The following is a 20684-nucleotide window of genomic DNA, read 5'->3' as shown; positions in this document are numbered from 1 at the left end:
ATAGTTAAAAACTATATTTGTTTAAATCAAAATTTTGCCTTCACAATCAAATATCAGTTACATCTAACATGTGACATGTTAATTACATATATATAACTGGCATACATAAATGCTTTGTATGAGTTAAATACATGAATGACTGATTCAAATTGTTACTAAATCATTACCTTAATTTTTAAGCTGCATTTTCATGTCTATGGAAATCATTTTCAGTATTACTAATAAATCTATCTCAAATCTTGTTGAGCTTTCTTCACTATTTTTTTTTTTGCAATGTGAGAAAAAATAAAACAAAAGGTAATAATTTGTTATACAATGGTGTCTGTATCCAACATGTCATATGACTGGAATATACCTCCTGTATATGTATACTGCTTGGAAAGAGGTCCATGGACACCAAAATGGAACAAAGAGCCATAGTGCCCAATTTAATAAGATGTAGGACCTCCTTTCACTTTGATGACTGCAGCAATCCTACGGAGCATATGTTTTACCAGTGTACATCAGCAATCAATGGGAATTTTGGACCATTCTTCATGTAAGCAAGTAATGAGGTGCTGGACTGTTGTGGATGGATGCCCTTCACCTCACTCGACACTCTAGTTCATCCCACAAATGTTTAATACAGTTGAAATCAGAGCTCTATAGAAGCCAGTCAAAAGTGGTGATGTTCATGTTCACAAACCACACAGTTACAGCAGCAGCAGCCTTATGACATGATGCATTGTCTTGCTGAAAGATACAACGGTCAATTCCGTAACAACGCAACAAAGTAGGAGGCATTGCGTCGTCCAGAATGTTCAGATACCTCTCAGAGTTCAATGTTAACACATGTTCTCATCTTTCTGCAATTTTCTCTCTTTTCCTGTCTCTCATTCGCTCGCCTTCTTCTCTGTTGCTCTCTGAGGCTGTTCTCTTACACCTATTCTCGTTCCTCTCACACTAGCCAACCACTATATTCTTCGAAGATCTTTATTCAACCTCTTCAACTCAGTCTTCATTCTTTCCATCTCTTTTCTCAGCAGTTCTATTTCTCTCTCCACACATTCTGCTTTCAATTGCCATCAGACAACCAAAAAACATCTCCATCTGCTAAACTATTCAAGGCTAAATCTATATGTAGGTCTTAAACATTATCTCCATCCTCCAACACACTACTGGCATCCAAAAACTAAAAAATACCTATTTCCGAAGCACTATCTTTGCCACCACTAATTCCACATATCTTCCACTCTTTATTCTTATCAGTAATCCTTTCAAAGTCATACTAGAATTAGAATATTTATAGATAAAAGATGATGTTCAGAATTGCTTGGAAAGCTGTGTTGTGACTGCCAATACGCTCTACTACATCATATACTACGTCACAACAGAATGATGTACAGTTTGTAAAAATTAGGGAGTTCACATAGTCTAAGTGTATGTTGATGGTAATGTGCTCATTTTTTTTTTTTTTTTGAATTCTGCAACTAAAAAATGACTTCATCTAGAAGTTTGTTCAGTCGATATGATTCAGACGATCACTGATAAGAAGATGACATATAAAATAATCTCTGCAAATTATGTATTTCTTTGCTTATTTTCCTATATTTATTTTTTTAGCATATGGCAATCTATATGCAGTTATAAAGGTACATAGATAAAAATAAATACAGGTAACCCTCGTATAACATGGATGTTAGGTTCCATAGAAATGCCTCGTTATATAAATCACGTTATACGAGACTTAGATCACATAGAAAAAGTAGGGCTAGGTTCTGAAATCGTTTTTTTTTTAATTATATAAACAACAATGACATATCCAACAAAAACAATATTTTTTATTTAATTCCGGTAATTCATGTAAGTTAAGAAAACAAACTATGAGACAAATACGTAGTATAAAATTATAAAAATTACAAATTGTACATAAATTTCATTGCACATAAGGCATAAATGTTTTAGACACAATAAAATAAAGCGCATATTTTAATCATCATCACTGTCTTTAGAAATAACATTTCGTAGATGTTCTTTAAGTGGCTGGAGGTCATCACCACTTGAAATCTCTTGGACATCATTTGTATAATTCTCATTGCATACGTTGACTGGTTTAGTCATCAAGAAGTCAGTAATAAAACCTTACTTACCACTTGGCTGCAATTTTTTATTAAGTTCATAATATGGCACTAAACAAATATCCAATTGTCTCGTGAATTTTCCCGAGCACTCTATTGAGGGATCATTATCCATAAAATAACTTCCTAACTTTCTTGCCAAGTCCAATCCTTCTGCTAATTTAAACTGAATTCTTTAACGGATTCATCACAATCAGAATCTTCGGCAGAACTTTCCCCGCGAAACCTAATCTATTAATTGTACCAGTTCCTCGTTTAAATCTGTTTCACCATCAATTATTATTATTATTCGTGACACCTCCAAGGAGTCTGAAGACTCATTGTGGGAGGACACCTATTGTACAACTCTCCGTTTCCACCACTACACCAAACCTCTACTACCAATCATCAACAACAGCGCCATCTACTGGTCATTACCACCACCACAGCTAGTATTTTTTTGTCTGTACATTGTGTGTTCTGAAGGGCTGATTTGTCTGTATGTGGGATGAAAAACCCAAGTTTCCAGTTGAAAAACCCTGCTACCTCCATATAAGATTGCCTAACTCACCTTCAATTGAAAACGTCCATATAAAGATTCCTCCCGTCATGACAAGAATCAAACTTAGGCCTTTTCCAATCGAAGGGCGCAACGTACCATCGTTCTTCCAATTGCGTGCGCTATGGAGGTGCTAATTATTGTATTTGCCGGCATATAAGAGCGTATAAAAAGCGTAAAAGAGCATATAAAAGCATATAAGACGCACTTTTTTTCTTTGAAAATAGGTCTGAAAAACAGGGTGCGTCTTATATGCTGATACTCAGTTTTTTTATTACTTTCCTTTCTGGAAATTTTCTCTGTTCCGAGTTACGTGCTTTCTCTTGCTTCCTTGTGGTGTGTGAGAGCATCCCAGTTACGTAGAGTTCAGTGGATGCGCATGTTATTGCAGTTGTTGTGAACGGTGATAAATTTCTGCCGTTCAATTTTCTCTAAATTTCTTTGCAAATTATGGCTGAAAAACGTCGGCATTGCTACAATATTGCATACAAACTACGTGTGATTGTGTATGCTCAAGAACATGGAAACAGGACTGCAGAGAAGCAATTCAGACCACCCGCAACTGAAAAAATAATAAGAATTTGGCAGAATCAGGAAGAGGATCTAAAAAAAGTAACTCACAGTAAACATAACCTACGAAGTGGAACTGCAAAATGGCCAGAACTTGAGGCAGAACTTGGATTTTTGACCACAGAAAAGCAGGACTTTCAGTATCTACAAAAATGATTATTCATCAAGCGAAAGCGATAGCCACTAACAGAGGTATCACCAACTTTACTGGATCAGCATCATGGTGTTCCAGATTCATGTATGTGGACTGAAACAAAAATATCACAAAAGATGCCAGCTGAATATGAAGAAAAAATTATTGAATTTCATCGATTCTTCATTAACGCAAGGAAACGAGAAAATTTTGAACTTGCACAAATAGGAAACATGGACGAGGTGCTGCGGACTTTTGATGTGCCCTCAAACAAAACTGTAGATTCTAAGGCCACAAAAGGTGTTACTGTTAAAACTTTGGGGCACGGAAAAACTCACTACATGGTTGTTTATCCTGCTGTGCTGATTGGACAAAATTACCACCACTATTGATTTTTAAAAGGAAGATGCTACCCAAAGAAAAATTGCTTAAAGGAGTGTTTGTACATGTTCATGCAAAAGGCTGGATGGATGGAGGAGAAATGAAGTTATGGATAGATAAAATTTGGTCTAAGTGGCCTGGCTGACTGTTGAAGAAGCCTGCCCTGCTAGTATGGGATCAGTTTCATTCTCACAGAACACAAGATGTTAAAAATAAACTCAAGGAATTGAAATCTCAGTTAGCTGTAATTCCAGGAGGTCTAACTAGTTAGCTTCAACCTTTAGATGTCTGTATTAATAAACCATTTAAGGGATTTATGAAGGAGAAGTGGAACAGCTGGATGCAGTCTTCAGATTTTGAGGTTACGCCATCAGGAAGAAGGAAGAGGCTTGCCATTTCACAAGTTTGTGAGTGGGTCAAAGCTTCATGGGATGCTGTGAAACTGAGACAGTGGTTGAATCATTTAAGAAGTGTGGCATTAGTAATGCACTGGATGGTACGGAGGACAATTTGTTGTATGAGGACTCAGATTCTGATTTAGAAGAGGTTTGAAGTGTTTCGTCATTTAGCTCTGGAGATGAATTTCTGGGTTTTGACGAAGAAGATTAAAAGGTGGGTACTCTTTCCTAGTTAGATTAAGTATTTGTTGAAAGTAGACCTACTTATTACTTTATAATTGAAATACTATAAATTCATTATTATATTCAGCGATCAAGTTTTTTTCCTAAAAAATGTGTACAAAAAAGGGGGGATGCATCTTATATGCCGGCAAATACGGTAATTCACTAATTTTGTTTTCAACCATATCGCAAAAGCCTTCTCCACCAAAAATGTCTGCAACGTTAATTATACAATGTAGCACATCATGGCATCCACTGGAGGTACGAAATTTTGTTCCAGAATGGCTTCAGGCCATATTTTTTTCCAGCAAGCATTCAGCGCAGAGGGTTGTAATTCCTTAATGGACAGAGAAATAATTTTTACACAATTCAATATTGAAAACTCTTTCCACGCTTAAGGCAGTGTCATGTTTGGATTAGATTCCATTTTTTCCAAAATTAATTGAAATGTTCGTATGACTTTAATGTTGATATTATTCCTTGGTCAAGTGGCTAAATAAGTGAAGTAGTATTAGGCGGCAAAAAAGTTATTTTAATATTTGGATGGCTTAAATTTGTTGGGTGGCCTGGTTTGTTATCTAAAATTAGTAGAATTTTATAGTCCATATTCTTTTTCTTTGTGTAACTTTCTACATCAGGTACAAAAAACTTGAAAAACTAATTTTCAAACATGCGAGCTGTAACCCATGCCTTTTTGTTGGCCTGCCAATAAACAGGTAGGATGGACTTGTTGAGCCCTTTCATCGCACAAGGATTTGCGGATCGGTTAATAAACATTGGTTTTGTCATGTAATCACCTGATGCATTACTACAAAACAGTAGAGTAATTCTATCTTTGGAAACTTTGAGTCCAGGCACTGATCTTTCATTTTTTGAAATATAGGTGCGTTTTGGCATTTTTTTCCCAATATAATCCAGATTCATCCACATTGAACACCTGGTCTGCACTGTAACCACCTTCTTTAATGATTTTTAAAAGTTCTGCTGGGTATTTCCGAGCAGCTTCAACGTCTGCTGATGCTGATTCTCCCTGAATTTTAAGATTATACAAAGAAAACCGCTTTTTAAAGTTTTTGAACCAACCCTTACTAGCACAAAATCCATGCTGAGAGATTTCTTCTGAAGAATTTTGATCAAGTTCTTTTAAATGTTTATAAACTTTGAGAGCATTTTGCTTAATAAAGTGTCCATCCAAAGGAATTTTCTTTTGAGTGCAATCTTCTATCCAAATCAATTAGAGATTTCTCTATTTTTTCTATTAGAATATCGTGAACACGAACAACGCGCTTTGCACTTACCATTGACCCAGCAATAACACTTTCTAGGATTTTATGTTCATTTTGTTTGATTGTTCGAATTGTTGATTCATTTAAATTCAGAGTCCTTGCAACAACTCCTGGTTTTTCTCCAATTTTCAACTGATCAAAGATTTTAATTTTTTCTTTGAGAGAAATGAATTTCCTCTTCAATCTTGTTTTTTTTTCCCTTTCGTTGCAGTTTTAGTGACCATTACAATAAAAATAAACTTTTACATAAAAAAAAGCATTACATATGTATGTAACTCGCCAAAAAATAAACTGCTCAGCTTGAGAATAACACACTTATGATTTTAAATACACTTTCCTTGCAGAAAACGAAGACAATTTTCAACAATAAATGCTTTATACAGTAAACCCTAGATGGTGAACCTATGGCACTCATGCCAGAGGTGGCATGTCTGAGAATTTTTCTGGCATGTCAACGATTTACAGGTGATATCCTTTTATACGCTTATAAATTATTCAAGTATATTTTTTATTATGTTATAATACGTACAAGCTGAATTTTGTTTTACACAAGACAGCAGCTATATAAAGATGCATATGATGATGCAGTATTAACAAAAGATCATGCGACCCAAAGACAAAAGCAACCGACAAGTTTTGAGTTGAAATGCTAATTCTCTTCAATCGAATTCCATAACATCTGAAACTGTCATAACAATTCACTATTAGTTTTAACACATTCACAACAGGGTGTCATTTATCGTTCTGATGGAACTTCCTCATTACTGACTGGCTCAACTCACACAAACATTTCAACCCTTGGTTGAATTTTATGGCTTTTTGGTAGGAGAACTCACAATTCATTATATGGCATGTTTCAATTCTTGGTAGTCTTTTTTTTAAGTTAGCCTCTGTGATCTGTCATAATGACATTGAGAATTTCAAATGCAATAAAACAAACACTTATTTCAAAATTAAAACACAAACTTATTTAATACTGACCTTTTACAAACAAACTTACATTATAGCCTACCAGTTTCGACAGCAAACTGTCTGGCTTTTTCAAGGCATTTACGGAAAGACAAAAACTAGTAAATGCAAATTGAAAGGAACATAAAAAAACGTTGTAAACCAACTAGTAGCTAAGGTTACACGTTTGCATGACAGAGAGGACTTATTGTTCTTATTCATTATCAGGCATGCGTGTTTGTTGTAAAAGTAAAAAAAAAAAGCCAGACAGTTTGCTGGTGAAACTGGTAGGCTATAATGTAAGTTTGTTTGTAAATGGTCAGTATTAAATAAGTTTATTTTAATTATAAAACGACCAAACATGTTTAGTTTAAACACTTATTTCATAATTGAACAATAGTTTTTTTTAGATACCGTATTTCAGTGCAACATATGGTTTTACTTAAGCCTATACAGCATAGTTTCTATGAGAGGGGACATGGGATTTATTAGTTAGCGCTGTTTTATTCCATCTGTCTCTAATTGCACTTTGTTGAGAATGACACAGACTGCAAAAGCCTTTGTACAGTACCTTATTAATGATACAATAAAACTAAATTCAATACTTATAACTACTTGCATGATACGGGCAGACACAAATTTAACGAAAATAAAATTTGATTTTTAAGTCCCACAGTAATAAATATGAAAAAATAAATAAATAAAGGGTTACTAGAAATTGTAGACCTTGTCATATTGAAGTCGCGTTGAACAAGGGATACTACAATTTGTAGACCGCGTTATACTATATATTAGCCTCCGTAGCGCAATTGGAAGAACGACGGTACATTGCGTCCTTCGATTGGAATAGGCCTAAGTTCGATTCTCATCGCGACGGGAGGAATCTTTATCTGGTCGATTTCAATCGAAGGTGAGTTAGCCGATCTCATACGGAGGTAGCAGGGTTTTTTCTCCTGGAAACTCGGGTTTTTCATCCCGCATACATACAAATCGGCCCTTCAGAACACACGCAATTTACAGACAAAAATTACTAGTTGTGGTGGTGTTGGAGGTGGGCGGTAGATGGCGTTGATGGAGATGATTCGTAGTAGAGGTTAGGTGTAGAGACAGTTGTAGGTGTCCTCCCGCGATGAGTCTTCGGACTCCTTGGAGGCATCAGGAATAATAATAATAATAATAATACCGAAACAGCATTGTATAAGTACCGCGTTATACGAGGGTTACCTGTATATAAAAAGTAAGTGACAAACAATTAGAATAAAACAAAGACACTTATAATTTCAACAAACAAAACACTTATAGGTTAATATCAAGTTGTCTGATCCAGTCTAAAACATGCAGTGTCACCTCCAGGAAGTCATTTCTTTGACCTGTGTATGCACGAAGACTGCACTCAGTAAAGATGTGGTGGATTGATTGATTCGGGTGCTCGCAGTCGCATTCCAGTGAGGGAATTTTTCCCCACTTGTACAGAGAGCTTGCACATCTTCCATGTCCGGCACGAATCCTTATTTTCTTATAGTATTTATTCCTTTCTGTCCTACTACAGTACTGCTTTTTCCTAATCAGCTTTTATGATGATGATGACAAAAAGCTTTACTTTCAGAGTAAGTAAGATTATGAAGTGGCATTGTATATAGAATCCGTATTGCTACAAACTGAATTTTATTAGTTGTGTCTTGAGTAATATTACACAAACCTCTAAAACCCCAAAATAAGAAAATACATCACTTTTGGGATGTTTTTATGTTCTTTTACACACACACACACACACACACACACACACACACACACACACACACACACACACACACATACATACATATACATATATATATATATATATTATTATGGAAACAAGTACAAATTCATGATATTTATCTAAAATATCATCTGGCTCTTCCTGATTGAGGATATCAGAAAATGTTTATCATTAAGTTCTGGATATCACCATGATAGATGACAATGCTGAGTGATAGGTGACTAATCAATTAACCCTGCGGAGGCCACAGTGATCTGATGGATACATGCAAATCGTTTAATATAAATATTCTTACACATATTCACTGTGTAGCTTGAAAGTCACGACTAGCTACACGTGCATATGTTATGAGTGATATTCCGCACTGTTTTTTGCTGTCAGTTTGGTTTAACACTTGTTATGTAAAGGTTTGTGATGTTTGATAGTAAACTGTATCTGAGAGATACCGCAAACTCTGATGTCAGTATAGTATTGGTTTAGTTGGGTTTTTTTTTTTACTTACCATTGAAAATGGCTGGAAAAATATATCAATTGGATAATCCATCAAATGTTACTCGAGTTCAATGATGAGAATGATAGAGTCGAATGCGAAAGTCACGTGTGATAGTAAATTGTATCTGAGAGATACCACGAACTCCGATGTCAGGATAGTATTGATTTAGTTGTTGTTTTTTTATTTGTTTCTTTGTTCAATAATTTCTAAATTGTAACTGAAAATAAATAAACCATCATGTATTATATTTGAAGTGTTTTTTTTTTTTTTAAGTTTTATCGCATTTTAGCACATACTAGTAATGAATGTATCTCTCAGATTCACGTGACCTACACTGCAATTTTCTCGACCGTGACCTCCACAGGGTTAAACCTCCATATTAGCCCTATCAAATTTTGATAAAATTCTGTTAAATAATTCTATAGAAATACTGGATATAATGCCAAACAGCATTTCATCATAAGTACACTGAATATTACTAATGAACATTTCTAAACATCTTCTCAGCCTGGAGGAGCTAAATGTTTTAGCTAAAAGTCATGATATTGAAATCGTCCTGAAAAGAATAACCATGATGGATTTCTTTTATTTGACTGACAGAAGCATGTACAATATTCCTCAACACATGGCTAACAAAATTCAGTTTGAAGTAGCTCAGAATTTACGTAAAGCTACACCTGCCGCCACATTCTAATCAGATTAAGAAACTTAAACCTTCCTAATCTGATTAGAAGGTGGAAGTATAGCTTTATAATCAGCAAGTTGTGTGAATGATAGTTAATGTAGGCCTCCCATTTTGAGCCTTCAAACTCTACAGAGATACCTTCGTAATAGTAATACATAGAAATCACATGTATTTCAGACTAAAGGTATCAAGAGTTGTAGTAAACTCTTGATACTTTTCTTCTTAGTTAATCCTTATGTCATTTACACTTCTAGTATTATTCCATCTTTTAAATCAATTGCTCCAAAGTGCTAAAAATAACTCGGATGAAAGTTGCATGTAGAAAAGAAATTATTATTCATGTAAGCAATATGTTATACGTTTAATTAAATTGTAAACTAATGTCTCCAGTTAAAAGGCTAATTACAAATGATATCCTAAAGATTACAATATTTTTAAGTACTTACCCTGAATTGAAAACATAAAAAAGCTGTTATATCAAATCCTAGGAGGATTACATAAATTATTATTATTATTCAGGCCTCCATGGAGTCAAAAGACTCATCGTGGGAGGTCCTTCCTAAGAAACACAAAGTCTATCAAGACTCATTGAGGGGAGGTCCCCCCCCCCAAAGAAACACAAAGTCTATCATACCACTCCTTGAACTCACTGACCGTTCTCGCTCTCACCACTCCATCAGGCAATGCATTCCATAGTTCAACCACCCTCCATGCAAAGCAACCACTCCTTGCCCTCTTGCTCACAGTTTCCTTTTGTAACTTCCAGGGATGCCCTCTTGTCATCACTCCTTCCCGCTGTTCAACCAAGCGAAAGAACTCAACAGTGTCAACCCTGCAACCACCTCTCAACAGTTTAAAAGTCTCAATCATATCACCTCTCCTTCTTCTACCACCAAACTCTGCACTCCACATTCCCTCAGCCGATCCTCATAACTATCATTATACAGTCCTGAAACCATCTTTATTATCAGCCTTTGTACCCTTTCCACAACTAATTTATCCCCTTCAAATCCTGGACCAAATCTGAGAACAATACTCCAAGTGTGGTCTGATCAGTGTCTTATATAACGGAATAATAACTGTTTTATCTCTGCAGGTCAGCATCCTTCTCATTATTGCAGCAATCCTCTGTGTTACCTTCACCATCTTTGCAATATGTTCCCTAAATTTCAGGTTTCTATCAATCATCAAACCCAGATCTCTTGTCTCCCCTACTTCCTCCAGTATAACTCCTCCTATAGAGTATACAGTGTCCCATCGATGTTTCCCAAACCTCAAGACCTTACATTTTGCTGCATTAAACTGATACCCCCCCCATTCATTTGCCCATCTATCTAGCTTATTCAAATCCTCTTGCAGGGCTGCCGCATCTGCACTATTACTAATAATCCTTTCCAGCTTCGCATCATCCACAAACAACTGAATATCTCCTTGCAATCCACTGACAATGTCATTGATATAAAGGTTAAACAATATAGGTCCCAGTACTGAGCCCTGTGGGACCCCACTTGTAACCCTCTGCCTCCTTGAAACTATCCCACCATACACAACTCTCTCTGATACCTATCGGACAGCCAATCCCGAATCCAGACCCATGTGCTGCAACTTAAATATCAGCTTATGTGTGGCACCCTGTCAAATGCCTTCACTAAGTCTAAGAAAATGGCAGTATATGTCTTTCCCTCATCTCATGCTCTTGTAACTTTATCATAAAAGGCTAGCATATTGCTAAAACAAGAGCGCCCCTTCACAAATCCATGTTGACTTTCACAGATAACATTACCCTCATCTGCCCAATGCTGTATACGGTCATTCACTACTTTCTCCAAGATCTTACTAACTACTGATGACACACAAACTGGCCTATAATTAGACACTTCCAGCCTGCTACCGCCCTTATGCAATGGCACTATCTTACCTTCCTTCCATTCCATGGGCACCTTTCCAGCAACCAGACTTTCATTGAAAAGCCAGGTCAAAGGCACTGTCAGTTCCCTAGCACATTCTCTCAAAACTCGTGGTGAAATACCATCCAGTCCCAAAGCTTTACTGACATCCAGAGTACTCAGTATTTGAAACACACTCTCCTCCTGTACCTCTAAACCTCGAACCTGCCCAATCCCTCTGGCATTTAAAACTGACTCCTCCAGGATGAAATACTCCAATAAAGTGTTCATCGAACAATTCCACTATGTCCTCTGCATCAGTCACTCTATTCCCATTTTTATTCCACAATATCATTCTTTCACAGTCATTTCTCCTCCTACTGGCCACATATCTAAAAAATTCCCTTGGATTTTCTTTGGATCTTAGGGCCAATCTCCTCTCATATTCCAGTTTCGTCTTCCTTACCATACTAGTCACTCTTCTAGCCTGTGTCTTATACTCTTCATTCATCTTCTCTTCACCTGTCTCCTTATATCTCTTCCATAGCCTCTTTTTCGCATGCAATTCCTGTTAATATTGTTTGTCATCCACTTTACTCCAAATTGTGTCCTCTTGTTCACTCGTGGTATACAACTTATCATTGCTGCTACCAAATATTCTTTCATAATTTCCCATGCACTAATGATATCCTGCCTTCCAATTCCTCCCTCCATGAAACTTCCCCAAGTTGGCATCTTAGACTATTATAATCACCTGCCTTATAATTCCGCATACGTTCCTGTCTCTTTGATACTCCTGCATGTCTATTCATTTTCCAAGTCAAAACCATATGGTTACTCTCTACAACTGGTGGGAGAGATGTCATCTCAGTTATTATTAACTCTTCTGATGCTATAACCAAATCCAAAACTCTTGAACCTCTTGTTCCCTCTATTACATGTTGCCTAAGACATTTGTCCCTCAAGAATTCTAGAAATTCCATTCCCTTATTGCTACATGCATCTTCCTCTCCCCAGTTTATACTACTGTAGTTAAAATCTCCTATAACAATCATTCTTCTGGCACTTGCCAAACTCAACTGTCTAAACATTTCCTGGTCCTCACCGTCTGTAGGACCAGGAAATGTGTCTGTAGCAACACAGGGTGTTGCTACAACACCCTGTGTCTGTAGCAACACCCCACTAAATATCCTGTCTTGCCCACCTCTACCTCACATCATATGCTTTCAAAATCATTAGTATTATAAGCAGTACTCCACCACCATGTTTTCTCTTCCTATCCTGCCGAAAAATGCTGTACTCAGCGACTTCTATTCCTGTTATTATATCCTCTTCTATCAACCACGTCTCAGTGATCCCAATAATTTTTGGCCAGGCTGATGCTATCTGTGCCACCAATTCCTCTCCTTTATACCGGATACTCCTGGCATTAGTATAAAGCATATAAATGCCGTTGTTTCTATACCCAGAATTATCCCCTCTAGACTCCACTGGGCTCAGTGTTAGCTGATGTCGTCCCCCCTTCTCCCAAGTACCCATTCCCACAAGAGGCCACCTCTGCTACCATCCTCTCTATGGAATTAAGTTTACAACAAATTTTTCTCTTGCCTGGTAAGAGAATAAATTATACTTAAACACATATAAACTTTTGCCTGTATATATATAGCATATTTCTTAAGAAAGAAAAATATGATTTCTTTTCAAGTACCATTTAAGTACGTATATGCTACTAATTTTAACTTAGTTCAGATTTGAAATCGTTACATTCTGAAAAGAACGAAAAGTAAAATATCGAAAACAAAAAATCTTGATACTTGCAATTCTGCGCTAGAATTTCTGCATTAATATGCTGCTTTTCTGTCAATGGTTTGCTTGTAAAACATGTTGCTATAACTTTTTCCTGAGTCTGTTGACAATAGGCTGCCGCAAAAGAAAAATTACCATCTCCAACAATAAGAACTGTTCCTTTCTTCATCTAAAAAAAAAAAAAAAAAAGGTGAAAAACAATGTATAATAAAAAAATATGCATGCTTATTCTGATATCAAAGGGCTCATTGAGGGAGGGCACCCTACTCTACAAATCTCCAACACTTAATCCACCATCATCATCAACACACAATGCCATCTACTGCCTACCACTAGTATTGCCTCTGTCCAGGTAGTGCTTAAGGATTAAATCATCCTGAAGAACTATCACCTCAGAACAATTACTAATAATCTTTCCAACTTCTCTTCATCTGCAAACAACTGAATAGCCCCCTCCACCCCTTGCAACAATTTCATTCACATAAAAGTTAAAAAGTTCCCAGTATTGATTCCTACTGTTCCCGGCACTGAACCTCACTTCTGAGCATCCTCTTCCTTGATGCTGTCCTCCCCCCCCCCACCTTTTAATATCTATCAGACAGCCAATTTCCAATCCAATTCACTAACCTGATATCTCACTCCATGAGTTGAAACTTACATATCAACTTATCATATGGCACCCTATCAAATGCTTTTGCAAATTAAAAAAAAAAAAAAAAAAAAAAAAAAAAAAAAAAAAAAAAAAAAGTGGTATATGCCTTTCTCATGTCAACTGCTCTTGTCACTTAACAACCCACAGAAGAAATATAAACTGGTCTAAAGCTTGATGCCCACATTCTACCACCATCCTTGTGCAATCGCACTATCTTACCCTCCTTCTACTCGCTGGGCACTTTCCCAGGAGCTAGACTTTCAGTGAACAGCCAGGAAGCTCTCAGTTCCTTAGCACATTCTCTTAAAACAGATAAATTCCATTCTCACTGCCTTCCAAAGTACTTAGTATTTGAAACATATTCTCTTCATGCATTTCTAATCCTTCAATCCGTCCCATTCCAAACCCCCTCTACCCAGAAACAGAAGATGCTTTTCCAGGATGAAATGCCTCGATAGAGTGAACATTAAATAGCTCTGCTATATCATTACATTGATCACTTGCCTTCTTTTTCTATCAAATGGGGGTCATTTCTGCATGGTCATTTTTCCTTCTACTAGCCACATAATGAAAGAATTCCAAAGAATTTTCCTTGGACTGTAGTGCAGATTTCTCCTCATATTCCATTTTTGGTCTTCCTTACTATAGACTCAGGCCAGAAATGACTAGTCACTTTCTGAATCTTATATTGTTCATGCATCTGCTCTCCACCCCCCCCCTCCTTATACTTCTTATATAACCTCTTTTTCATCTGCAGTTCCTATTTGATATCATATGTCATCCACTTCACACCAAATCATATTTTCTTTTTCACTCAAGTTATTTGCAAAAAATATGACTCAATGTATGGTACACAACTTATCATTGCTGTTAATAAATATTTCTTCACTAGTTCCCATGCCCTGGTGATGATATTATTATTATTTTCCTGATCTTCATGAAGTCACAAGACTCATCACGGGTGGTCAACACAAAGTCTATCATACCACTCCTTAAACTCATCTACTCTCTGCATGTTTACCACCCTCTCAAACAATGCATTCCATGCTCCTACCACTTCCATGCAAAAAAACTCTCATCCTTACAATCCTTCCATCCATGTAACTGCCACAAGATGATTTCTAAGATTATTATAATCATTTGCCTTATATTTCCACATAAATTCCTTTCACCTTGATACTTATGCATGTCTATTCATTCCCCTAGTCAAAACTATATGGTCACTTTTTCCCAGCAGATACAGGGATGACATTTCAGTTACAATCAGATCCTCTAGCCAAATCCAAAACTCTTGAATCTTATATTCCTTCTACTACTTGTTGCCTAAGATATTTGTCCCCAGAAATTCCATTTCCTTACTACTACATGACTGTTTCCTCTTCCAAATTTATACTGATAAAATCTCCCATAATGATTACTCATTTTGTACTTGCGAAACTGATCTGCTGATACATTTCCTGCTCATCGCCCACTGTGCTCTATGGCAACATCTCACTAAATATCTTGTCCTGCCCACTTCCACCTCAGATCATATGCACTCAAAGCCATTAGTGCCATTTCCCTCCAAATCCTCGACTCTGAGGGGGCATAACTCATTACTTGTTATAAGTAATACTCCACCACAGCATTTTCCCTTCCCATCCTACTGAAATATGCTGTAACTTGCTAGTGCTGTCAGTATATTATTATTATAATATCACACCTCCAGAGAGTCCAAAGACTCATCGAGAGAGGGCATCATCTCTGCAACTCTTCGTCTCACTACTCCACCAACCTTCATTATCTAGCACCAACGCCATCTACCGCCAACTACCACCACTGGTGCTTTCACAGACAATCACAAACATCGATGCCCATGGCGGGATTCGAACCCGTGGCCTTTTGGCTGGAGAGCGGATACGCTAACCACTCGGCCAACCACGCCAAAAACTATCGCCTGAACAGGGACTCGAAACCTTAGATTAAAAGCTTAATGCTCTACCGACTGAGCCATTCGGCTACTGGGCTAACTAACACTAAAATATCATTTTCTTTCAACCACATTTCACTGATTCCAATAATCTTCAGACAGGCTGAGGCTATCAGTAATTAATCTCCTTTATTCCTGGCATTTGTAAAGAAACATCAATGCATTTTCATTATTTCTATACTCTCTCCATTATTACTATATACTATTATTACTCCCTCCAGATTCCATTTGACTGTGCAATATACCATGCATTCTCCCAAGTGTCTATTCCTGCAAGAGGTCACCCCTCCTACTATCCAACCTGATCTCTAGTTTTCTCTGCCCTAATATTCTCACTTGTACCAAAAACAACAATCTCTCAACATGACAACACCCTTTCATGTTTAAATGCAGTCCATATATTTATACATTGCTCTCTACTCAAATGTATTTTAAGCATCCAACATATATAGAATATTAAATTATAAAATATGGTACTAAGCTACTAAAAAACAAATTCAAACAAAATGCATGGCAAACAAGCACCCAAGTGCACTTCACTAGAGGCATATTGACCTTTTGCTATAAAAGAACTCAACAATGACTGCAAAGTAACAGACTGCAGCTAATGTAGCATATGATGAATAAGCAAATTTGATATTAAAAAAAAACTGATATCAAAATTGAAGATGTTAATGTCAACTCTTTGCTTTATGCGGATCATGTTATACTTCTAAATAAATCCGCTACAAGCCTGCAAGATTCCCTGACTAAATTGAATAACCGTTGTAATAGATATAGTATGAAGGTCAGCAATAACAAAACAAAGACAATGAAAATAGGCAGAAGCAGTGAAAATATCAACTACATTGTGAATGGAGAACCTATAGAACAAGTAAAACATTTCAGCTACTTAGGCACGATTTTTAGTGCAGCCAGTAAATTAAATATAGGAATAGACAACAGAATCAACAAAGCTGGTGGGAAGTCAACTGAATAAATTTATATGGAATCAGAGAGAAATTAGTCAAAGCGATAAATTAGCTGTATACAAGACAGTGTTCAAACCAATTTTAACTTATAGATCTGAGAGCTGAGTTAGAAATTAGCACTTGACCAAAGACTAGAGACCACAGATATGAGAGTTCTGAGAAAGATTAGGGACATGGACAGATGACATCAGTGGCAATATCATATTAAAAAAGAGGATATTAGGAAATAACTTAACATTGTTAGCATCCAGGAATGTGTTGGCAGAGCTAATCTCAGGTGGTATGGTCACTTAAACACAATGAGAGAGGAAAGATTAGCAAAACAAGTATTCTCTGCCTGGTTGACAGGAAAAAGACCCAGAGGAAGCCCAAGATATACAGGTGGATTGATACAGTAAAAAGTGCCTTAGAAGATCTGATAACGTTGGAATCTTGACAGGTAACAGACTGATTTGGAGGAAAATTGGAAACAGGAAGTTAGTAATGATGTAAATTTTTTATGTAGTACTATCATATCCTGTACACCCCTTGAGGGTACCATGTCAGGAATTTGATGATGATGATGTTATTAGTTTTAGTGTTTCAGCTCTTGCTTGAGATGTGTCAGAGACAAAGTAAAATCTGTACAGTTCAAAGCAATGCTTTGAAATTCATCATTAGTATCTTGAGCTTTGACAAACTACCCTGTGTGTTTGTGTGTAACTATATTCTTACATGGGTAAGAAGTAACTTCCTTTGTGATGCCAATCTCGTTTTAGTTGAGTAGGCGAGAAGTTATGTCTCACTTTCACTGATTGAGAAGTTGAAGCTTGAGACTAATTATCATTCACACTTAGGTCGGTCGATTGGTAGAGCCTCTGCTACTAATGGCTTGCAAAAAGTTAAGCAGGTTTGAGTGTGGTTAGTAGTTAGAAGGGAGCCAATCGTTCGGTCGTGTTGGCACATTCTCCCTCGATGAGTCTTTGGACTACCTGAGAGTAAGAAATAGCCTTCTCTGACTGACTTAACTTCAAATTATGGTTGAAGCACATAAGGCTACGAGGCCAGTATGTGTGAATTGTCCAATGTTCTCCACCTGGCATCCCTGTATTGTCATGGGGAAAACATCCGTTTTTCAAACATCATTTTGTCTGCTTAATTCTTTTATTAATGGTTAAATTATCAATTAAGGATATTTAATTATTCTTTATACATTATTTTTTTTACATGGCAGCGAGGCAAATGTTTGTGCAAAAACAAAAAATACAATAGTATAAACATCCTCCCTGTTCAATGCCACATTAACCTCAAACTATACTATGCTGCCTTCCACATATATTCCTTTAGCATAAATCACATCCTCTATTCTAGTTCGTGTGATGTTGATATATACATACAAAAAACCTCAACCTCCTGATTTACTTTCCTTTAAACCGTCTCCAAATTTCGAAAAAAAAAAAAAAAAAAACCCTCCAAAATTTGAATATTTTAGCTAGCAGAGAGACAGTTCTTCATAGGAAAGGGTTCATGATTTGGTATATGTATGCCAAACTTCCTTAAGTTATCACCATAACGACTACAGGATGCAAAGTAGAACGAACATTCTTCCTCAGAAACAAGTTTAAAATTATTTACCATTCTGGGTTATAACTTTGGCAAATGGGTAAGGGTATGAGAGAATTAGAAATCGACGAGTATGAATTTCGCAAACTAACCACCAGTCTTAACTTGTACTTTTCGCTCTACGTTTGTAAAAATCCTATTTCATTAACAACATTGCTTATATGATTAGCACAGTTCAGTTTTATATTAAATTTACTAGAAATTAAAAAAAAAAAAGTCTGTTAAAACTACCAGACCAATAACAACGAACACAAAGCAGATCGTTCTATGGATATTCTCCAACTATCGTCTGTTGTTACGTTAGATATTCATCTTCATGGTAACTTTTCAGAATGGAATGCAGTGAAGGCTTCATAACAATGGATATTTTTTCGGTAGTCAGTGTTAATAAGGAAATCTGCTAAGTATGCAAATTTTACAATTCGAACAGCGTCTTAAAGGAACAGATTACTTATGAAAATTATCAACAACGTCATGTCATGTCATGTCATGTTTAGGCAGACTGAACTACACTGCTTGGAAAGAAGTCAACGGACACCATAGTGTGAGGAACAAACAGCTATGGCGCCCACCTTAACAATATATAGGATTTCTTTTCGCTTTCACTGCAGCAATCCTACAAGGTATACTTTTTACAAGTGTACGATAGCGATCGATGAGATTTTTGAACCGTTCTACCTGTAGGCATCTTCTGATGAAGTATTGGACTGTTGCGGAAAACGTCCCTTGACCTCATTCGACACTGCAGTTGATTCTATAGATGTTCAATACAGTTGAGATCAGAGCTCTGTGGAGACTAGTCAAGTGTGGTGACGTTCATGTCAACAAATCACGCAGTTACAGCAGCAGCAGCAGAAGCCTTATGAAACTGTGCATTTTATTGCTGAAAGAGACAATGGTCAGTTCCTTAGAAACGCCACAAAGTAGGGAGCATTGCATTGTCCAGAATGTCCAGATACCATTCTGGGTTCATGGCACCACAAACAGAGGACTGAGGCCAAACCAGGAAAAACAGGACCATACCATTAACACAGCCACCTCAGAATTCATAGTTGAGGATATCAGTCTGGTAATAGACCTTCACCAGGCATTCGCCACACCCATCCTTTTCCTCGGTTGAGGATGTAGCGCGATTTCTTGCTCCATAATAAACTTTCTAAGCTTCCACGTCTCATTGTACACGATTTTTGCACCACTGAAAACGATGCTGCATGTTGGTTCAGGTAATGTGGAGCTTGCATATTGCGGTCCTACCATGGAAACTCATATTGTGAGCCACGGTTTCTGAATGTTTTTGTGCAGACTAGTCGATGCCTGGAATATATTATCCTTAGTAGCACTCTACGGTCTCTTTCCATGAGTATTGGCGGCTCGTACACTGCGGGCCACACTTGCAGTTGACTACATATGCTTCCATATCATTATGGTGCCACTGATAGTTGACCTGGGATGGCCTAATTTGTCAGCAATTTGCTGAACATCTTTTTCAAACTCCGTCAGTTCTCTTCTCACAGCCATTTCAATCGGACACGGTTGCAATGACTTGAGAGCATCATCTTCTTACAATATATACCGACTACGAACAAGTGGTTACATGGTATGATACACCTTTCCTATGATGTGTCTAATCACGTTTTTCTAGCCAGTATGTGTGTGTGTGTGTATGTGTGTTCTCAGTTATTAAGCTCAGGCCAACAAAGGGCAAATCCAACAATACCAAGGTTAGGTTAGGTTAGGTTAAAAAAAGTTTTAAGTCAATAAACAATATGCTTCTTGGGAGATTTCCAGGAGTTGTTCAAGAAGAACAATTAAATTTAAATGAGAATTACTTACATGCCTTTCTACGACTAATTCGAGCTGTTCAGCAGTTCAATGGTTGTGCATCAGCCCAAATGCTTGTGTAATAAGTTTAACTGAAAAGTTTCATCAAGACATTCACGACTGCATTTGAATATGAAAATTATACACTGGATAAAGAAGTGAAAGGATGTATAGCTGGATTCAGTGTAAAAATTTCCACTTAATAACAATTCCGATTTCATTAACAGTTACTTCTTGATAAGTTGTGGGGGTAGAGTGATAAAGTGCATATATGATTTTTTTGCAGGCTGATTTGAATGGATTAATTCCATGGGGAAAATGTTAAAGAATGTCACTTTCATGTATGTAAGCAATTTAGGCATTTTGGATTGAGGATCCGCGCGGTTAGCCTAGTGGCTGTGCGCTATGCAACCATATGCCTGGGGAAGGCGTGTCCTAGGTTTG

The 20684-nt window shown here is 36.9% G+C and overlaps 1 protein-coding gene across 1 annotated transcript in view; it reads right to left on the bottom strand.

The window, feature by feature from the left end:
- Positions 1-18503, bottom strand: part of LOC150092811 (ferredoxin-fold anticodon-binding domain-containing protein 1 homolog) — a 62248-nt gene extending 43745 nt beyond the window's left edge. Inside the window, exons 1-2 of the mRNA XM_090414286.1 lie at positions 18432-18503; positions 13238-13394 (exon numbers count right to left, since the gene is read on the bottom strand). Of these exons, the coding sequence (XP_090270412.1) occupies positions 13238-13394; positions 18432-18434 (160 nt within the window). The 5' untranslated portion in view covers positions 18435-18503. The remainder of the gene's footprint in view (positions 1-13237; positions 13395-18431) is intronic.
- Between the last annotated feature and the right edge of the window lie 2181 nt (positions 18504-20684).

Source organism: Typopeltis vanoorti, chromosome 25 (assembly GCF_054136105.1).
Source record: "Typopeltis vanoorti isolate ZY-2024b chromosome 25, IOZ_Tvanoo_1.0, whole genome shotgun sequence".
NCBI lineage: Eukaryota > Metazoa > Arthropoda > Arachnida > Uropygi > Thelyphonidae > Typopeltis > Typopeltis vanoorti.
The sequence above is the reverse complement of the archived record's forward strand: the minus strand, read 5'-3'. Positions and strand labels throughout refer to the sequence as shown.